We start from the raw sequence: 22,872 nt of genomic DNA, 5'->3' as shown, positions 1-22,872 counted from the left end.
ACGACATACCCTAGTGTAATCAACACAGACCCAATTACACTAGTGTAATCAACCCATCCCGACATACACTAGTGTAATGAACACATACCGACATACCCTAGTGTAATCAACACAGACCCAATTACACTAGTGTAATCAACGCATACCGACATACACTAGTGTAATCAACACCTACCAAAAGACACTAGTGTAATCAACATACCGACATACACTAGTGCAATCAACACATAACGACATTCACTAGTGTAATCAACACCTACCAAAATACACTAGTGTAATCAACACATACCAAAATACACTAGTGTACACATTGTTATTCCACTCCACAATAAAGCACTTTAATTTCACCATCACATATTTACTTTGATAGGTAAAATTTAATAGCCAAAGGAAACTAAGGTTACCTAATTGTGACAGCGATATCCTTTCACAGGGTATAACACTACGCTTAGGTTACCTAATTGTGACAGCCATATCCTTTCACATGGTATAACACTACACTAAGGTTACCTAATTGTGACATTTATCCTTTCACAGGGTATAACACAACACTAATAGTGTAATCAACACATAACGACATACACTAGTGTAATCAACACATACCGACATACACTAGTGTAATCAACACATACCGACATACACTAGTGTAATCAACACATACCCACATACACTAGTGTAATCAACACATACCAAAATACACTAGTGTAATCAACACATACCAAAATACACTAGTGTACACATTGTTATTCCACTCCACAATAAAGCACTTTAATTTCACCATCACATATTTACTTTGATAGGTAAAATTTAATAGCCAAAGGAAACTAAGGTTACCTAATTGTGACAGCGATATCCTTTCACAGGGTATAACACTACGCTTAGGTTACCTAATTGTGACAGCCATATCCTTTCACATGGTATAACACTACACTAAGGTTACCTAATTGAGACAGCCATATCCTTTCACAGGGTATAACACTACACTAAGGTTACCTAATTATGACAGCCATATCCTTTCACAGGGTATAACACTACACTTAGGTTATCTAATTGTGACAGCCATATCCTTTCACAGGGTATAACACTACACTAAGTTTACCTAATTGTGACAGTGATATCCTTTCACAGGGTATAACACTACACTAAGTTTACCTAATTGTGACAGTGATATCCTTTCACAGGGTATAACACTACACTAAGTTTACCTAATTGTGACAGTGATATCCTTTCACAGGGTATAACACTACACTAAGTTTACCTAATTGTGACAGTGATATCCTTTCACAGGGTATAACACTACACTAAGTTTACCTAATTGTGACAGTGATATCCTTTCACAGGGTATAACACTACACTAAGTTTACCTAATTGTGACAGTGATATCCTTTCACAGGGTATAACACTACACTAAGGTTACCTAATTATGACAGCCATATCCTTTCACAGGGTATAACACTACACTTAGGTCATCTAATTGTGACAGCCATATCCTTTCACAGGGTATAACACTACACTTAGGTCATCTAATTGTGACAGCCATATCCTTTCACAGGGTATAACACTACACTTAGGTCATCTAATTGTGACAGCCATATCCTTTCACAGGGTATAACACTACACTAAGTTTACCTAATTGTGACAGTGATATCCTTTCACAGGGTATAACACTACACTAAGTTTACCTAATTGTGACAGTGATATCCTTTCACAGGGTATAACACTACACTAAGTTTACCTAATTGTGACAGTGATATCCTTTCACAGGGTATAACACTACACTAAGGTTACCTAATTATGACAGCCATATCCTTTCACAGGGTATAACACTACACTTAGGTTACCTAATTGTGACAGCCATATCCTTTCACATGGTATAACACTACAGTAAGAAACCTAGACTGTTAGTCTTCACTAAATGTTAGTTTGGATTTTCTGAAGTGATGACACAATTGAATCATACAAACACATGCATTGATATGGCTCAAGTACATATATATCAGTATCTTACTACAATTCAATATGAGGAGAGATTACTGACAAGCTGATCAAATTGTTGGGAAGGGAGATAACTCTACTACAAATTATAAATACACACATCACCTTAATTGCCAGTGCTGATCGATAGTTCCGTCTATATTGATACAGATTTTCATATTGGCATCGGTAACTTAATTTCTTTGCTGACAAAAAGTACAAGCCTGTACTAAATAGCCCCTATGATACAGTATTACATACCTTGTTATGTGGTACCAGTATATTACAGCCCTAGTGATAATACCTTTTGATTTAGGGGTTCAATAAAAAAAATTATACTCTGATAAAAGACTTTTCTCACATGTTACCGAAACCTTCTACCTCAATCTGTGACTGTGACTTTGGGGTACACCCATTACACTTCACTCTATTTAAATCAGAAACCTTCTACCTCAATCTGTGACCGTGACTTTGGGGTACACCCATTTCACTTTACTCTATTTAAATCAGAAACCTTCTACCTCAATCTGTGACCGTGACTTTGGGGTACACCACATACACTTTATTCTATTTAAATCAGAAACTTCCTACCTCAATCTGTGACCGTGACTTTGGGGTACACCACATACACTTTACTTTCTATTTAAATCAGAAACCTTCTCCCTCAATCTGTGACTGTGACTTTGGGGTACACCACATACACTTTACTCTATTTAAATCAGAAGTAAGATACCAGCTTTACTTGCTGTACTGTAAGTTTTCCAAAGATTTTTTTATGACACCAACAATAATGAAATCTTACTTTGCAACTATATATGATTATTGTATGCTACTATGAGAACAAAACCATCACAATATCTGCAGTGTACTATAGAATGATGTAATATCAATAACATGTACATATTATAAAGTCTCACATGGATTTCTGAAATTTTACTACTTCTAACAGTTTGTGATACTTCAAGCATTAATTTCAAAGTTTAAAAAAGTGAAGAAAATTCATAAAGCATCATGTACAGGTAAGTGTCTTTCAAGTACTAAAAAATATCAATTTCAATACCATACTTAAAGCAAAAATGATTAAAACAATTCTAATTGATGAAGCATGGCCTCATATCCAGTCAGTACACAGTACAGGACTTATAAGTAATTACAGACCTGTGTATGTCCTCATATCCGGTCAGTACACAGTACAGGACTTATTAGTAATCACAGACCTGCTAGATTTTTTATTCATAATTATCTCAGAGACATTTGGCTGTCAACTAAAAACATCTATCTGGTATTACTGAATCGTGTTGGTTTCGATTTGCTCTCTTTCTATATACCCTGACATTTTTATCACATATCTTTGCCAAATACATGCTTTGTTCTTGTCCTGTTATTAAATGTTCTGTACCCCGTGTCTGGATGTTAGTAACAATCTATCTGGTATCTGTCCTGTTATTAAATGTTCTGTACCCCGTGTCTGGATGTTAGTAACAATCTATCTGGTATCTGTCCTGTTATTTAATGTTCTGTACCCCGTGTCTGGATGTTAGTAACAATCTATCTGGTATCTGTCCTGTTATTTAATGTTCTGTACCCCGTGTCTGGATGTTAGTAACAATCTATCTGGTATCTGTCCTGTTATTTAATGTTCTGTACCCCGTGTCTGGATGTTAGTAACAATCTATCTGGTATCTGTCCTGTTATTTAATGTTCTGTACCCCGTGTCTGGATGTTAGTAACAATCTATCTGGTATCTGTCCTGTTATTTAATGTTCTGTACCCCGTGTCTGGATGTTAGTAACAATCTATCTGGTATCTGTCCTGTTATTTAATGTTCTGTACCCCGTGTCTGGATGTTAGTAACAATCTATCTGGTATCTGTCCTGTTATTTAATGTTCTGTACCCCGTGTCTGGATGTTAGTAACAATCTATCTGGTATCTGTCCTGTTATTTAATGTTCTGTACCCCGTGTCTGGATGTTAGTAACAATCTATCTGGTATCTGTCCTGTTATTTAATGTTCTGTACCCCGTGTCTGGATGTTAGTAACAATCTATCTGGTATCTGTCCTGTTATTTAATGTTCTGTACCCCGTGTCTGGATGTTAGTAACAATCTATCTGGTATCTGTCCTGTTATTTAATGTTCTGTACCCCGTGTCTGGATGTTAGTAACAATCTATCTGGTATCTGTCCTGTTATTTAATGTTCTGTACCCCGTGTCTGGATGTTAGTAACAATCTATCTGGTATCTGTCCTGTTATTTAATGTTCTGTACCCCGTGTCTGGATGTTAGTAACAATCTATCTGGTATCTGTCCTGTTATTTAATGTTCTGTACCCCGTGTCTGGATGTTAGTAACAATCTATCTGGTATCTGTCCTGTTATTTAATGTTCTGTACCCCGTGTCTGGATGTTAGTAACAATCTATCTGGTATCTGTCCTGTTATTTAATGTTCTGTACCCCGTGTCTGGATGTTAGTAACAATCTATCTGGTATCTGTCCTGTTATTTAATGTTCTGTACCCCATGTCTGAATGTTAGTAACAATCTATCTGGTATCTGCTTAATAAAAAGAACTGATGCAAAGTTGAAAGTTTATTAACATTTGAAGCTATAATAAAGTGATGCTATCACTTTCACACATAAGTTTATTAACATTTGAAGCTATAATTAAGTGATGCTATCACTTCCACACATAAGTTTATTAACATTTGAAGCTATAATAAAGTGATGCTATCATTTTCACACAACATTGTTGTAAACTTTTCCTGTTTACTTCTAACTTTTGGGATTGAAATTCAACATTTGTTTTAGATTATCATTCCTATCTCTTTTAATGATTGTAGTATGCATCCAACAAAAAACACCTGCTAAAACAAATCCATCTTACATCACAGATAGAACTGGTTCATTGAGCACATTCATGCACAGAAGATACTATTCCTCCGTAGGATGTACACCAGTGGTAGAGATGTCTTCCTTAAGATGTATTTGTTACACCGCTTTACACTCATGTAATACACACTGTATAGAATGATGAACACATTAGCTTAAAGCTGGAAGTGTTAACATTGGTGAGAAATGGTATCACAATGTTAACATTGGTGAGAAATGGTATCACAATGCTTGGTGACATAGGATTAAAGAATTATTTTCCTTACGTAGTAAGAAGTTTCTGGTAGGAACAGATTTCTTTATCAGCTTGTCAGGGTTTATCTATCCTGAGTATCTTATTACAAATCACCCTACAAAATCACCATATCACCATACCTTATCACCCTACCTTAAATAAGCATGGCAACCAACCACCTGTAGTTGGAAACCTGTTTCTATCTTTCTATCATATCTAAACAGAGCCGTTGATTACTTAATACCTGTCATGATTTATAATAATAATAAATTTAACAGATCAAAACCTAAATGATCAGCCAGTCTGCTACAAAAAAGTTATTAAAGCATTCTTATTTCTTTTTTGTTCTTTTAATTAGTTTGAGCAAATATTTGTGAAAGTTGAAGCAGGGCAGCAATCCTGTAGAACAAGTGATGCTGGGTGATACCGTGTCCGAGCAATGTTTGTTCTCAAATACGTCACACTCTTTACTTGCACTATCAATCACATTCATCTTGGGTTGTGTTATCTCTGATAAACCAGGGTCCTTACTCTGCGTCCCCCTCAGGTGGGATTTGGACCCCGGGGTAGGGCTCTGAGGGGGAGGGCTGGGGAGGGATGACGTTGATGCTCCCGTCCTGTAGGTGCTGCTGTTGTACCAAGCCCTGGTCTTGGAGAGTGTCTGCAGCAGCTGCAGCCAGGTTGGTGATCGACTTGCTCTTAACACACTGAAAGTCAACATGTCGACTCCTAGCTTCCTCTTTCTCCCAGGACATGCGAATGAAAGGGCGCTGGACATAGTTGTATATCACTGTAATATAATCATGTGTTCTGTGTTAGACAAAGTTAAAATACAAAGTGCTCTTTAAACATCAAATTTAGGTCAATATTATCTCAATATGTCATGTAAAATGCATTTAACACTTCAATGATGTATTTCAGTACATAAGTAATTAGAGATTTGTTTTTGTAAATGAACACGTGTCTACCCTTATTAGCCAAAACCATTTCCCTTCTATTGCAAAATAAAGTTATGCAAATAAAGTCAAATTAATGTGAATCTACATTTTTCTTGACTACATGCCTACTACCAAAATTAACAAGTTTGGAGGCGGAAGGCAGTACCTTTATTTATAAAGTTACAACTGAAAAGATTGCACTTAATTGACCTTTGACATTGTTCCCAAGGGGGCACACACCATTTGTTTATACAAAATTGAATTTCCTTTGCCCAAAAGATGCTCTACACAAAAACTGTTTAAAATCCCCTCGATGGTACTGAAGGAGAAGCATTTTTAACATTTATTACTATGTTCCTGTATTGTGCCCGCCCCTCTGCTCCCAGGGAACCACACTTTGTTTATACAAAACTGAGTCCACCTTGTTAAATGGTACTCTGGATCAATTTGGTTAAAATTCCTTCAGTCATATTGAAAGAGAAGGATTTCAAAGATTTACAAAAATTTGAACTTATTGGTAATATTTGTATACTTGACAATGTACTGTAATGTATGTGGGATGTCAATAGGCTTACCCTCTGGCCTTCCACCTGGTCGCTTTCTCACTTTCTCCTTGTAGGTAGGGTACCCTGAAAAAACCCAGCACATTTAAAGTAAAATAAAGTTGTCTTAAAGAGGAAGAAACAAACAAGAGGCCCAAGGGCCTTAGCGGTCACCTGAGTTATATCATAGATACTGGTAGCTTTATTTTATTGTTTAGATGTGATGTGGAAATCAGCATGTAAACTAAGTGAAATTCAATACTTGTCATGTCATCAATGGATAAGAATTTGAAAATATTGGTAAATGTTTCCTTTGGGGCCCCGCTCTAGCCCCTGGGGATGGGGCAGGAATCCTAATTTTACAAAGTAAAACTCTCATTTACCCNTAAGCATTTGATCAACACTACTGGTAGCAATACAAGGAATGAGGCCATTATACAGAATTTCTCATTGTCAATCTTTCCCTGTAATTGGTGATAATAGTTTCCAAAGATTAATTTGATCTGTAAGAGAACATCCACCTATGAAAGAGTTTTTTCATCATATGACTTCAAAATCATTTTTTTGTAAATACTGATTCATGTTACATGTACGTACAATTAAAACTTCATTTAACCCTTTCACCCCCGTAGACCATAATGAAGTCATTCATATCAATGCATGGATGAGACTACTAAAGTTAACATAGGGGTGAAAGGGTTAATCACATAAATGATTCTGAGGAATCAACAAAAATGTGATCGTTTAAATCATGAAGTCTCCTTATACCTAAAGGCTCTTTGATTACTTCCCTTTGATAGAAACCTCCTTATACCTTAAGGCTCTTTGATTACTTCCCTTTGATAGAAACCTCCTTATACCTTAAGGCTCTTTGATTACTTCCCTTTGATAGAAACCTCCTTATACCTAAAGGCTCTTTGATTACTTCCCTTTGATAGAAACCTCCTTATACCTTAAGGCTCTTTGATTACTTCCCTTTGATAGAAACCTCCTTATACCTTAAGGCTCTTTGATTACTTCCCTTTGATAGAAACCTCCTTATACCTTAAGGCTCTTTGATTACTTCCCTTTGATAGAAACCTCCTTATACCTTAAGGCTCTTTGATTACTTCCCTTTGATAGAAACCTCCTTATACCTAAAGGCTCTTTGATTACTTCCCTTTGATAGAAACAACCTTATACCTAAAGGCTCTTTGATTACTTCCCTTTGATAGAAACCTCCTTATACCTTAAGGCTCTTTGATTACTTCCCTTTGATAGAAACCTCCTTATACCTAAAGGCTCTTTGATTACTTCCCTTTGATAGAAACAATGTTGTCACACTGAAACTCACCTTCTATGCCGAGCCGTATCTTTTTCAAGCCTCTTTCTTTCAGAACTTGCTTTGCAACATCCCTATTTTCTATATATTTGAAGAACCTATACATGGAAGTGCTGTAAATAACTGTAACAGAATACAAGTAATCAGTCTGTAATATAATCAGTATTGACATTTCTATATTATAATACAAGTTGCAGATTTCAGTTCAATAAGCATAGGAACTATCAGTCCATTATCTGATGAAGTTTTTAATAAAAGTTATCTACTCTTTTGATCATACATTAAATGAGTTATATGATAAAACTCAAGTGAGACAGGGCACTGCCACCTACATCTACTGTGAACCACAGGGACCACAGAATTAAAGACAGCAGCTTCGTTAAATAACCAGCTAACGAGACTGAAGCTTGTCACACATGGCTTATGTCAATGCAAAGGACCTTGGGGCGCTATGGGTCATTTTTGGCCTCATAAAAAGTAAAAAATTCAACTTGAATTTATTTACCATTTTTTGTATAAACATCATATTGGGTCTATCAGACTTGGTGCAGATTTGTTCCAATGCGCATGCGTCTTTGCCCTACCACAGCAACAAAGTTGCGATGCTATGCAGAATTAGCCAAAATATGGTGTTTTTGGACAGTTAGCATGCAGAAATGAAAGCCTCCACATGTGACAAACATTTATTTGTTTGTTGCATGTGGAAGCTTTCAAAAATTGAAGAAAGTTTAGATAATTTCTTCAAAATCGCCAATTTTCAACCAAAAACACGCACAACAGATGATATCCATGCATTTTACTATGTCTCTCTTTGTAATGCCAGATCACCTAAACCAGTCGTCTACTGAATTTGAAATTTCATATAATTTGTGTACTTTATGTAAATCTTAATGATTGTAACGAATTCCCTCTGAGGTAAACCACAAACAAATCGTTCATCTCTTATTTTCAAAGTCAGCTGTCCTGAATTAAAACTTAACTCCTGATTGATATATAGACTAATAGAATCTTTCACCCTTTTCTGGGTGAGGTAGGAAAATTTCAACCCAAAGGGAGAGATTTTTAAGTTGCCCAACACAAAGCTTTCCCAATTTATAGTGTACACATGTTTGGCCAATTAAATTAATCTTTCCCTGAGGTTGGAGATTCCAAATCTCACCTCAATGGGGTGAATGAGTCATTTTCTCCTGCACTGTTCAGCCCATCATATACACAATGTAATGGACATTACAGGCTAAATGCATTGTTTACGGAATCTCGCTCAGTGTCAGGTAAAAGATTTTTATTAATCTCACACACAGAAATGTGTGGATACACCTGTCCAGGGCAACAGAAAAGACATCTCCACAAGAGGGGAAAGCTTTTGAGATTAAAAGACTCATGTTAAAGGGATATTTTAGTGAAGTTAGATTTTTTAAATTATCTTGTCACAAAATCTTCTCTGATAATATAGATAAATACTCCTCATGAACAATTCATGTCAAGAAATTTGAAAAAGTCAATGTTTTCCTAGCATTCTTAATCATTAATGAAGAAATCCTTAATTGTTAAGCTATGTGTTTTAACGGCAAAACTTTCAGTGAATTTCTAACTGACTGAATATGTGCAAAAATCTTTATTTTTTTAAACAACAAAGTCTTTCCAGACAAGGTGAAATCTTAGGTAAACTCGCATTTTAGTTACCTTAATTCACTGGAATACAGGTACAGGCATTTATTCTAAATCTATTGCATCTTACAAACAACATGTTTATAATAAGTAATTCATATTTACTATATTTCATTAGTATATATTTACCCTTTCACCCCTATGTAACTTTAGTTGACTCTACCGTGCATTGATCCGGATGAGTCTATTATGGTCTATAGTGGTGAAAGGGTTAAGACCTTAGTTTAAAGTATGAAATAATTCTTGGTACCAACTTTTGAATAGTATCCACAAGTTTTACACAATGTTTACTCTTTCATCTTGCATTGAAGAATGTGTAATTCAAACATCACTGGAACAGTTTCATAATTTATAACTGCTGTGTTTCCATTAGTTAGGATATCTCCTCTACTCCCTGAAACTTAGCATTTCCTGTTGTAGTATACTTACTTTGGGTGTATTCCTCTCCCATTTGTGGGGGGTATTCCTCATCCCAGTCCACAACATCATCCTCTACCAGAACCACAATGTGGCATTCTCTATCTCCTGTCTGTAGAGGAAATAAAAACAAGGTGAGCAGAGGCTCACATAGACATATACCTCATCCTTTATCTCCCGTCTGTAGAGAAAATAAAACCAAGGTGAGTAGAGGCTCACATAGACATATCCCTCATTCTCTATCTCCTGTCTGTAGAGAAAAAAAAAACAAGGAGAGTAGCATCTTCGCAGCTAGCGAAGTGTTCGCTTCGTATACACTCATATGAAGCGAAACCTTGGCTAGCGAGGATGGGAGAGTAAAGGCTCACATAGACATATACCTCATTCTCTATCTCCTGTCTGTAGGGGAAATAAAAACAAGGAGAGTAGCATCTTCGCAGCTAGCCAAGTGTTCGCTTCGTATACACTCATATGAAGCGAACCCTTGGCTAGCGAGGATGGGAGAGTAAAGGCTCACATAGACATATACCTCATTCTTTATCTCCCGTCTGTAGAGAAAATAAAAACAAGGTGAGTAGAGGCTCACATAGACATATACCTCATTCTCTATCTCCCGTCTGTAGAGAAAATAAAACCAAGGTGAGTAGAGGCTCACATAGACATATACCTCATTCTATATCTCCCGTCTGTAGAGAAAATAAAAACAAGGAGAGTAGAGGCTCACATAGACATATACCTCATTCTCTATCTCCCGTCTGTAGAGGAAATAAAAACAAGGTGAGCAGAGCCTCACATAGACATATAACCCCTCCCACCTCCCTTATATAAAGAAATATGTGCAAGACATTGGGGCGACTACAGACCTTCTTTCTGTAACTGCTGACAACTGAGATAACTTTGAAGATAACTGTTTCTAGAGCAATTGCAACAGGTAATTCTTAAATTTTCTCCAGTATGTATGTTCAGTTCTCTTATTACAATTTCTCCACTTCAATAGCGAAGATCTCTTATCCTTCTAATTAGGCAGTACAAAAGCAGTCTGTTTTGATGTAGATGGCCTGGGAGTTGGGGTGTACAAAATGCAAAAGTCGAAGGCCTTTGAATGTCACAGAAATAAAACTAGAAAATCATACTTGCAAACTCTCCCTATTTAGGAGGGAGTCTCTCAATTTTGGACCCTTAAATTTTGCATTTTCAACCATAGAATTTTCTGAACTATTCCTATATTCTAAGATAGTTTGATTTCATCTGAAAGGACAACTCAAAATATGTCATTTTAAAGGCTTACTTTATCACTAGGGGTAGATGCACACGTTTTATTAGTGTTTTAATTTTGAGAATACAGAATCTCCCCCCTGGAAATATCAAAAGTTGGTAAGTATGGAAAATGTCTGGAACACATATGACTGCCCCCTATATAGCAACCTTGACCTTGACCTTGGAACCCTGAAACACAACGATGTCCGACGTATACTCATACGTGACCTTTGTATGAAGTTTTCAAAAATCTGTGAAAGAATGAAGTTGTTGTTCAGTGTTTACATTGAATCGGGACACGATGGACCTGTCAGGAAGTTAAGGGACCTGACGGACATGGGCAACACTATATGCCTCCCCCATTTTATGGGGGGGGGCATAATTAAAAAAATTGCAGTGTTTGCTTTTTTGTTATAAAACATCCAAAATATAATTCATTTCAATGATTTCTTGCACTGTCAAGGATACATTAGAATGCACATAATGGGATGTATAAATTGATTTTGGTATTTTGATTGCTGACATAGTTAAAAATATGCAATTTTAGTCTTAAAATTAGATTTAACTCAAAGCCATAATGGTTTCGCAAATACCCCAGCTCTTTGCATATACCTATACACAGTTAGAAGCCCATTCCATAGTGAGTAAGACATAGTGAAACCTCCCCATGGTGTTCTTTTGAATAAAGTTTGATGCCCATTCATAACTAATATAAGATTTGCAAAACATTTTTTCAGCAATTTAGGTCCAGGTCAAATGTCTAATTGAGGTCAAAGCGACCTGGTTTTAGGATGTCACACAATTCCTTCCAATAATGTACCTATATACAAAGTCTAATGGTAAATATCTGTGAAACAGCGACTGAGATATATGCTCCAGAAAGTCAGCATGAACAGACAAAGTCTATTCTATACACTCCCTACTTTTTCGTAGCAAGGGTATAAAATTTAGAGCTGGCACTAAAATGATTGGGTCGGTCAGGAAACCAGAAACACATGTATTTTTGAAAATTGTATTAGACTGTAGTATTGTTCCAGGTTTAATTTTCTATCAATAATGCAATATACCTGTGCAGAGTGCACCATTTGGGGCATAATCATCTCTTCCAGGAATATATCAAACTGCTGGCGTGCTCCTTCATTGGAAAGCTCATGTAAAAATCCCCCTGCAATACAAAACAAATGACCTCATTAAAATGTCAAATGATAACATTCCTTAGACTGCCAACCTTAATTATCTAGATCTAGAATCTACCATTTCATCAGAGAGAAGTGAAGTAGACTTAAACATGAACACTTGTTATCTAGAATCTACCATTTCATCAGAGACAAGTGTAGTAGACTTTAACATAAACACTTGTTATCTAGAATCTACCATTTCATCAGAGACAAGTGAAGTAGACTTTAACATGAACACTTGTTATCTAGAATCTACCATTTCATCAGAAACAAGTGTAGTAGACTTAAACATGAACACTTGTTATCTAGAATCTACCATTTCATCAGAAACAAGTGTAGCCGACTTTAACATGAACACTTAGCTTGTTATCTAGAATCTACCATTTCATCAGAGGGAAGTGTAGTAGACTTTAACATTTGTTTAAGATCCAACGTATTAAAACCAATTCAGCTATTTGTGATCCTTTCCATTTAATATTTGAAATTGAAAGTATTGGGTAACAGGTGTGACATTGCCTGCACACAAGTAAATATAAGTGTACACTATGGTGTGGTTACTATACATTAGAATATATTCTATTGAGTTCCATTGCAACTGAACTATAAAACTGAATTTCTGAAAACCACTATCATACAGTAATACAGAAAACGATAATTAACTGTAAAACCACTATCATACAGTAATACAGAAAACGATAATTAACTGTAAATAAGCATCTTCTTTGTTTAATATGATGTGATGAATATTCAGTATGCTAGATGCAATATCAACTATATTTACAAAAATAATATCATTAATCAATCTAATATACCATTAAAACTAATTGGATATTGATCTGATTATATATATATACATATTTTTTTTAATTAAATGAAACTAGCCTTTGCATTTGATTCAAACAAGATCAGAATCAAGACAATAGTGTTGTTATTCATTAAGGGGTACAGTTGACTCCAGCCAAGACAGAAATTTGTTTGGTTAGCATACTTAAATTATTTCAATATGAAAACAGCAATTTGTGCATAGGGGTATAACAAATATGTGGCCCTCTTACCGCAAACTAATGCAGCTCGCCGTGACACATAGGGGTATAACAAATATGTGGCCCTCTTACTGCAAACTAATGAAGCTCTCCGTGACACATAGGGGTAAAACAAATATGTGGCCCGCTAATGCAGCTCTTCGTGACACATAGAGGTATAACAAATATGTGGCCCTCTTACCGCAAACTAATGAAGCTCTCCGTGACACATAGGGGTAAAACAAATATGTGGCCCTCTAAGGCAGCTCTTCGTGACACATAGAGGTATAACAAATATGTGGCCCTCTTACCGCAAACTAATGAAGCTCTCCGTGACACATAGGGGTAAAACAAATATGTGGCCCTCTAGTGCAGCTCTTCGTGACACATAGAGGTATAACAAATATGTGGCCCTCTTACCGCAAACTAATGAAGCTCTCCGTGACACATAGGGGTAAAACAAATATGTGGCCCTCTAGTGCAGCTCTTCGTGACACATAGAGGTATAACAAATATGTGGCCCTCTTACCGCAAACTAATGCAGCTTTCCGTGACGCATAGGGGTATAACAAATATGTGGCCCTCTTACCGCAAACTAATGCAGCTTTCCGTGACACATAGGGGTCTAACAAATATGTGGCCCTCTTACCGCAAACTAATGCAGCTCTTCGTGACACATAGGGGTATGCCAAATATGTGGCCCTCTTACCGCAAACTAATGCAGCTTTCCGTGACACATAGGGGCATAACAAATATGTGGCCCTCTTACCGCAAACTAATGCAGCTCTCCGTGACACATAGGGGTAAAACAAATATGTGGCCCTCTAATGCAGCTCTTCGTGACACATAGAGGTATAACAAATATGTGGCCCTCTTACCGCAAACTAATGCAGCTCTTTGTGACACGATTTTTTCTTGTGCACCTTTTTACACTTTGGCTATAACATACAATTCTAAATCATAGTGGCTGTTGAAAGGATGTAAGTGTTAGTTACAATTATGAAACTGATCACAATTTTTATCGTCTATTACTGGAAAATACTGTTCTATTATCTTCTGTGCTGTTAATAAGACTTACGAAGGTTTTGACATTTGATCGTTCCAGGCTCAAATGGAATCAAGAGATAGTCACAAGCTTCGCGGAGATCCTGAACCGTCACACTGGGCGGACATCTCACACAACCAGTTCTGTAGTACTCCTGCAGGTAATATATCAGTAGGATAAATAAAACATTTGTATGATAAATATAACATTGGTATGATAAAAATAAAACATCGGTATGATAAATAAAACATCTGTATGATAAACTAGAAAACTGACAGGTCAGTCAGGGCCCCGTCTTGTGGCAATCTATCCCCCATAATCATCAAGAAGTAATAAGCCCATATAGCTGAGCTTGACGTTTGACATTTGGACTTCAAAAAGAGTATTAAAGCAAAATATACATTTTACATGTACTATGATGTGAGTCTTGTTTCCTTCCACCTCCATATTTGCTGGGCAAACAGAAATGTAAATACCGGTGCAATACTCATTTGTTAGCTTTGATTTGTTTTATTTCACCTTATATACCTCCTCCATCAAGAGCCAGGGTCAATGTCAGAGATCCACTTTGTCTTTGACCTTTGGACCCAAATGACCTTGACCATTAACCCAGTGACCCTGATCTTTGGTCTGTTGACTTATACTTTAATTCCGACCAACTTTGCTTCTTAATATCATAACAAAATGTTCTTCAGTGAAAAATACAAAACTTGACATTGACCCTTTGGACCCCGTAACCTGGACCTAAGGTCAGTTGACTCTGTTCTGAACAACATTGCTTCATAATGTCATAACAAAATGTTCATCAGGGAAAAGGTAGAAAATTTAACCTTGACCTTTGACCCAATTACCTTGACCTTTGATCAGTTGACTCCTTGTTTAATTCTGATCAACTTTGCTTCATCATGTCATAAAATGTTCATCAGTGAAAAGATGCAAAATTTGACCTTGACATTTGAATCTAATGACCATGACCTTTGACCTCGACTTTTTACCTCAGTGTGTCTCTTTGTTTAATTCCGAACAACTTTGCTTCATAATGTCATAGCTAAATGTTCACCAGTGAAAAGCTTAAAAAAAGGACCTTGACCCCTGACCCGATGACCTTGACCTCTGGTCAGTTGACTCCTTGTTTAATTCTTATCAACTTTGCTTCATAACGTCATAACAAAATGTTTATCAGTGAAAAGATGTAAAATTTGACATTGACCTTTGAACCTAATGACCTTGGCCTTTGACCTTGACTTTTTACCTCAATGTGTATTTTTGTGAACAGAACATCTTGACCAAGTTTCATGTACATCGCTCAATAAATACCAAATTTATCAGCCAGGAACAAAATTTGTGGACAGACAGACAGACAGAGTGATTACTATAGGGCACCCGTATCTCCGATACGGGGCCCTAAGAAAACATCGGTATGATAAATAAATCATCGGTATGATAAATAAAACATCGGTATGATAAATAAAACATCTGTATGATAAACTTTGAAAATGCTGCTACTTCATGAATTGTAAATTAACAGATAATTAGAAGGTTTCCTAAAGAAGATGAATACTATTCACTCACATCTGATGTTGCTCAAAATTTCACTCATGTGAATGAAAATATCAGATAAATCTGTCTTAAATGTGATTTTAGCTACAGATGGAATATTAATACATCTTGTTACAGTGTTGATACATTCTATCTGAATATCTTACCAGAATTGACCTGAAGACCGTTGCAGATATGCCTTCTGCTACATCATATTCACCTCTCTCATTAGGACGAGTAATATTATTTTCCAAAGAAGAAGTGAACATTCTGAAAAGAAATAAGAAAACAAAATAATAATAATAATATACAACATTTATATAGCGCCCTATATAATTTGTAAAATTACTTCAGGCGCTTTACAACATATGGATAATAGTAATGGTTATAATTGTGAAAACAAACAACAAAGGCTTGCAATCACTTTCATACATTTAACAAGCAATGTGCACATAATTGAACAAATAAAAGGGTGGTATTTACATGACGTCTTTGCAAAGTTTCTAAAATGCAGACGTGAAGAGGTGAGTTTTTATGTCCCTCTTGAACTTGGCCAAGGTATTTGACTTCATTATAGCAGATGGTAAGCTATTCCACAACGTAGCCGAAACCCTACCAAAGCATCTGTTTCCGTAGGTCACAGTACGAGATTTTGGGACACACAACAAAGATTCTGACTCCGACCGCAGTGATCTTGACGGCTGATACAGAGTAACAAGCTCCTGTAGGTACTGAGGAGCTGTTCCATTCAGTAACTTGTATGTGTATACCAGAATTTTGTACTGCGACCTGTATCGTACAGGTAACCAGTGCAACGAATAAAGCGCAGGGGTGATGTGCTCTCTCTTTCGAGTACGAGTAACTAGCCGTGCTGCAGTGTTCTGGACCCTCTGCAGACGACTAGTTAGTTTGTCAGATATACCACAGAGCAGGGCGTAACCATAATCCAACTGAGAGGTAACAAGTGAATGCACCAAAATCTTGCATGCATCTGCAGTTAGAAACTGCCGAATACAGCCGATGTTCCTGATCTGGTAGTAACAGGATTTGGCAATAGCGTTCACTTGTTTCTCCATGTTCAGCGAACTGTCAAAGTATACCCATAGGTTTATAACAGCTGGAACAGTCTCAATAGTTCTGGCACCAACCTTGAGCTGGAGAGTCATTGTTTGCTGACTGACACTTTGGGGAAAAGACGATTAGTTCCGTCTTATCCTAATTAAGTTTAAGCATGCAGTTCACACATGCAGGTTGTCAATGTATGCATATCTGGGGTTTTAATAAATAGTATTTTATTTGATGGCTTACAGGGGATCACAAGCAAATTTTACATGAAATCCTTCCTAGTTATGTAATTAAAACATCTCCACTACTAAAACTAAACTTTTCAATTTATTTATTTTACTACAATTTTGAAAAAAAAAATCAACTTATATTAATCACATTTGTTGGCCCGGATGTAAGTGTGTAAGGGGTCTTATTGTGGGAGGAAACCGGAGTACCCAGAGAAAATCCACATGGTCAGGCAGGTGACCCCATACCTTTGTCTTTTCACGTCCGACCGTGGAATCAAACCCTGGCCGCCTTGGTGAAAGGCAAGTGGGCTATCCACTGCGCCACCCGCCAACCCTAAATCTCCACTACAATTATCACTACCTCAAGTACAGTACTAAAAAAAATTAAATCACATGCTGTTTACAAGAGGAACAGGGACCTGTATCATTTACATGAACATTTAAACATGCAATCATGGAATTTATGAAACATCAAAGTCAAGTATACTCTGTCGAGGCAGGGATATAAAAAGGATATTATGTTAAAAATAAATTAAGAACATTTGTTTGATAACAAGAAGCCTCAGAAGGCTGTAAAGACCTACAGTTAATTAGTGGTGGTTACAACATAATATTTCAGAGATCAAATACTACAGAAGATTTTAAGAATGTTGATCACTGTTGGGAATTTTAAATGGGCATATTGAGAAAAATCACACATTCAATTAAGAATGGGTCATTTAGACAGACCAAAATGGTACATGGATTTTTCTTCAGCTCTTAATATCAATTGATTAAATTTAAAATTATATCTATATATGATTACCTTCCTAACATAGTGTTGGGATGTTTCCTCAGTAACTCTGGATCCACAACAAAGCGTGTTTCATCTACCACTAGTGTCAATCTTTCTCCTGATACACGCGGACTGTTGTTTCCTGGATTAGTGTTCATTATACCAGCTCCCTGGGCCAGCTCACTCATTTCAGGAGGAAAGGAAAAGTTGGAAGGGTCATTTCTGTATGACTGGAAGTAACTGAGCTGTCTGGCCGGCTGAGTATAAGGAACACCCTGGTACACACGGTGCCTCGCACCAGTAGAGGGAAGAGATGGACGACTCGTCATGACAAATTCTTCATCACCAGTACTCAAGTGGTGAACATCTCCGTCTTCATTACTACTGGTGTTCTCCAAACTTAGAGTTCGTGCACGGTTAACAAGGCATGGTTTAGATTTCGGGGCCCCAAGAGAGCTGAAATAAAGAAAAAAAGTCCCAAATAGACACACAGTTATTATATGTACCTATGGGCAAATTATGTAACTAGTTTTTATAAACATTTCATATATTACAGACTGTTATTATATATATATATATATATATATATATATATATATATATATNCAAGATGAAAACGTAGGATTTTTCTAATTAACTCTAAAATCAAATTTCAGATTGTGTAACTGACACAACTAATCATATAAAAATGTGAACTAGTTCTCACCACTGACTGAAATCAAACATGATCCAGGGCTCGCGCTGTTGGTAGCCAAAGTAGCTATTTTTTATTGGCTACTAAAAATATGATGTGGCTACTATAAATTGACTACAAAGTTTTAAAAATGAGGAACATCTGTATCTTTGTCCTAGAAGACATTCTATCTATATGTATACTCACCTGTGTATTGTGTAAACATAATCAGTGCCGTCACAGATCAGTGCGCGCTGCACGAATGAGAGCTAATTAATGCTTTTGTCCAAGTTGTAAAGTCATTTAACAAGCTTGAGATGGCAAGAGTTGTTATGATTCGTGTTACTTTATAAATTAATGGACAGTGGGGTTTAGTTATTTGGATGACCCACTGACGTTGAGAAAACAGTCTGATAAGCGACTCACACATAGGTGGTCTTGCACACGTACATTTGTCGGCGCCAAGCCGATGTGATTACAATAACGTTAAATTTGAATTGATTTCCGGTGGATGCTGTCAGGACGGCATGCCCTGATTTGGACACTTTTTCAACGGAAACACAGAGAAATAAACTTCTAATGCAATATAGAGAAACTATTGCTTAAATGATTAAAAACACACGTCTTCCTTCTGGAGTAATATTTTCATTGAAATCGGCATGATTTTCTCACATTATATGTCAAGGTAACCGTGAATATTTATGAAATGCATGCTCGTTTTCTTATCAGAATTTGTGTTAAAAAATGTCGGTAGGCCTAATTATTTCCATTTTAGATAGATTTTAACTACCACACATGTTTGTCTAGACTAAATTATTTGACCATCGAGCGATGGTCGATCTATTGTTTTTCACCGACTGGGGTGAAGCGATGTGTGAAAAATTCACCTGGAGTGGATAGGTGATCACCTCGGACGATGCACAGTTAGCCAGACTGATTGTCTTATTGTTCAGGTGTCAAACAAAAAATCTCAGGGTATTAAAATATTGACTCCACGAAATATAATCCCAACGAATTTGTCCCAAAACAAAAACAAAGAGATTTAACCCCAACGAAAATATACGCTTTTACAGTACTCCTTTAACATCATGTTGAATAGTATTGCACTTCAAAAATATTAAGTATTGAAGGATTTTAATGGAGGGCCCAGGCCATCTGTTACGGTTGGAGGCCGAGAAAGTATGGCAACAGTTTAAAAACAATGGCTACTGAAATTCACACGTGGCTACTTTATTGGCTAGTGATTTTTTAGGTCCAGGGTGAGCCCTGTGATCTTACTAAGAAGTGGAATGTTACACAAAATATGTTTACCTGGTACGTTTGATACAGGTTTTCTTCCTGTCGTCCGTCTCGGAGTAATAATCTGTGTCACTATCAGTGTTGCTGTCATACGTGTGTCTGTTATGATGTCGACGGTAAGCCATCCCACTCTAAAATGGGGATGACTACCAAACTTTCTCCATCAGTGCGACAGATCACTCGGTTGTTCTCTGTGGATATAAATCATATGACACATTAATATCAATGTTCAAGAATTACATGATATGCGTATACATCATCATCATAATAGTTCTATTGGTCATTATAATATGTGAAATATTGTTTTGCTAAAGTCCCAAAAAACTTCAATTTTTTATTTTTCAAATAATGCCTGGTAGTCCCCTTCTTTAGTACCTCTTGAGTAATGACAATAACAAGACCTGTTTAAGGTCATATGATGGATGACCAGCGATTTAAAATAGAGCCCATCAGCTGATGAGGGTCGGCTAAAATTATTTGAATAATATTAATTATAATTTTCAAGCAGTCTTAACATCAACTTGTAGGACCAGTTCCTTTGACCTGTCATAGGCATTTGAAGATAAATAACAATAACAAGAAAACGAGATACGTATATATATATATATACTTATGACAGCGAGTTAATGAGCAGTTAAGCATGAAAATGACATCATGTGGTTTAGATCATGTTGTCAAACCTGGCCATCAGAGGGGTAATATAGATAGAGACAGATATGTTAGTAACCAGCACTTAAATCTTAAAGTGTCATCATGATCACTCATCAAAGCAGATAGATATCTTAAAAAGATCATTGTACATTGTTAGATGGGAAAAGGAACAAGTTTATATATTTGAGAACACTGCATGAATGTGTTTTTTAAATTTACAATTTACATAACATTTCAGCAACTACAACTCGACATAGAACTGGTAATGGCTACTCCAACACTGTTAGAGGTTCACACGGCGAGATACCTTTGACAAGCGTCGCAGTCGGCAAAACCAATACCATATCTGATAGAAAAAAGGCCGACCAGTGACCAAAATGGCTCATGATCCCCTTCCATCCCAATTCAGAATACTGGTGGTCAACAAGCATGAGCTATATAGCTGTTACTCCTCAAGTAATATCACAAACTGTATACTGAGTCACTGAAGTCCACATTATGAAGATTGTTTTCCTTCATCACAGTGTATTATTCTATGTAGCGAGGTACATTGAAAATATGCTTACTGCAAGATGTTGGCAAAGCCGTTTAATAAAGCATTATTATTGATAATCACGAACTGATGAGTCAACGATAAGATTTTTCATAACATTTAAAAAATAACCAATCATCAATATATGTTTTGTTTGACTTTGACGCATATATATATTCATGATTACTGAAAGTAGTCATGCGAAATACAGTCCGTTTGTTTTTCCAAGTTGGTATCAGAATCTAGACATAAATTTCAAGAACACATCACTCAGATGGCCGCTCAGATGCGATGCGACCCCTCTGTCTCTGAGGACTAGTTTCAGCATCATCGCATTTTCCTCGGATGTACAATCGAAACAGTTAAAGAAAGTATTTCAAACTATATAACTGTTTTGAAAATCACATCAAGATTATAACAATGTTTCCAAAATAAGTTAATTTAATCTAAATTAATACTTACCAATGTTTAAATGATCACACACAGCACAATTGACAGCTAATGCTGCCATTACAGTTAGGCATTGTGGGTAATTGCAGAATTAAGGGGAGGTAATAAAATGTCAGGTCATGATCAGTGTATGGGGCAAGTGCCGGTCGTGCTGGATGCCGGATTTCTCCTTTTCTGGATAAAAGTGTGATTTTCACTTGGTATTAGTTAAAATAAAGTACACATTTTGTTATATGGTAAACGATTGGTATCTTTCGCCAGTAAGAGACAGAAACCACAGAAACCATAAATGGTATGTTTGGTATCTTCCTCCTACATAATGTAACTATACTGTATAATCCAGTTATAATGGAAACAACACTTATGTACTAAGAAGACTCGTTAGAGCATTATAGTAATTTTATTGGTAGTCGCTTCATACTTTATAGGTACTATGATTAACTCACTGTTTAGATTTAATATTTGAAATTGACGGGTAAAAAAGTAATATGATTTAGTTGGTTTAATACTTAGATAATGGTGTACGGATATAGAGCTCGAGGTACATGTATAACGCCCATTCTCACTTATCATGCGCCATTAACCGAAAATCATGTCGCATGATCCTTTCACCATCTATAATATACAGCCTATACATCAAAACTATAATTCACTGTTTCAACATTGATATGTTTTCCAAAAACAAACAAATCTTTTAATGAAAACGTACGGTATTTTTTTTACAAAGTGTACGTGAACATGCCAATATACTCGAATAATCGTTGTCGCGTCACTTTTTCTGATACAAAAAGCTCCACATTTTTTTTCCATTTTATTTAAAATTCATATGTTTTCTTTTATACTTAAAGTTTACTTATGTCTAAACAAAATTAGTTACCTCAATATCAATTATTTAAGCTACAATATGATTTTTGGCGATTATCTGCTGTCGTAAAATGTCTTGCCAGATACGTTACTCAACAAAACACCCATAATACAAGCATTTATTATCGGTGAATACAAGTTTAAAATATCTTGGTATATTGACAAAAGGTATCTTATATCGCATAAAAATCCATCGACATTAATTCCGTAAGCATATTTCAAGTATCCTGCATGAAACTCAGTATTCGTGGTTTTTCCGTTAAAATTCCAACAGATACGTGTATTTGTCTAATAAAACTGTACTCATTTT

At 36.3% G+C, this 22,872-nt stretch overlaps 1 protein-coding gene across 1 annotated transcript; it reads right to left on the bottom strand.

The window, feature by feature from the left end:
• Positions 1-3,423: 3,423 nt before the first annotated feature.
• Positions 3,424-21,780, bottom strand: LOC110440403 (BTB/POZ domain-containing protein 10-like). Its single transcript, XM_021483462.1, has 10 exons — positions 21,711-21,780; positions 20,078-20,256; positions 18,124-18,549; positions 16,191-16,293; positions 14,518-14,638; positions 12,307-12,404; positions 9,995-10,094; positions 7,910-8,020; positions 6,610-6,663; positions 3,424-5,886 (listed from the first exon to the last, which is right to left on the bottom strand). The coding sequence occupies exons 2-10, from the start codon at positions 20,188-20,190 to the stop codon at positions 5,624-5,626; spliced, it is 1,389 nt and encodes a 462-aa protein (XP_021339137.1). The 5' UTR covers positions 20,191-20,256; positions 21,711-21,780; the 3' UTR covers positions 3,424-5,623.
• Positions 21,781-22,872: the final 1,092 nt, after the last annotated feature.

The sequence above is a fragment of the Mizuhopecten yessoensis genome, unplaced genomic scaffold (genome assembly GCF_002113885.1).
Source record: "Mizuhopecten yessoensis strain PY_sf001 unplaced genomic scaffold, ASM211388v2 scaffold1749, whole genome shotgun sequence".
NCBI lineage: Eukaryota > Metazoa > Mollusca > Bivalvia > Pectinida > Pectinidae > Mizuhopecten > Mizuhopecten yessoensis.
Note: the sequence above shows the minus strand (reverse complement) of the source record. Positions and strands in the feature narration are given on the sequence as shown.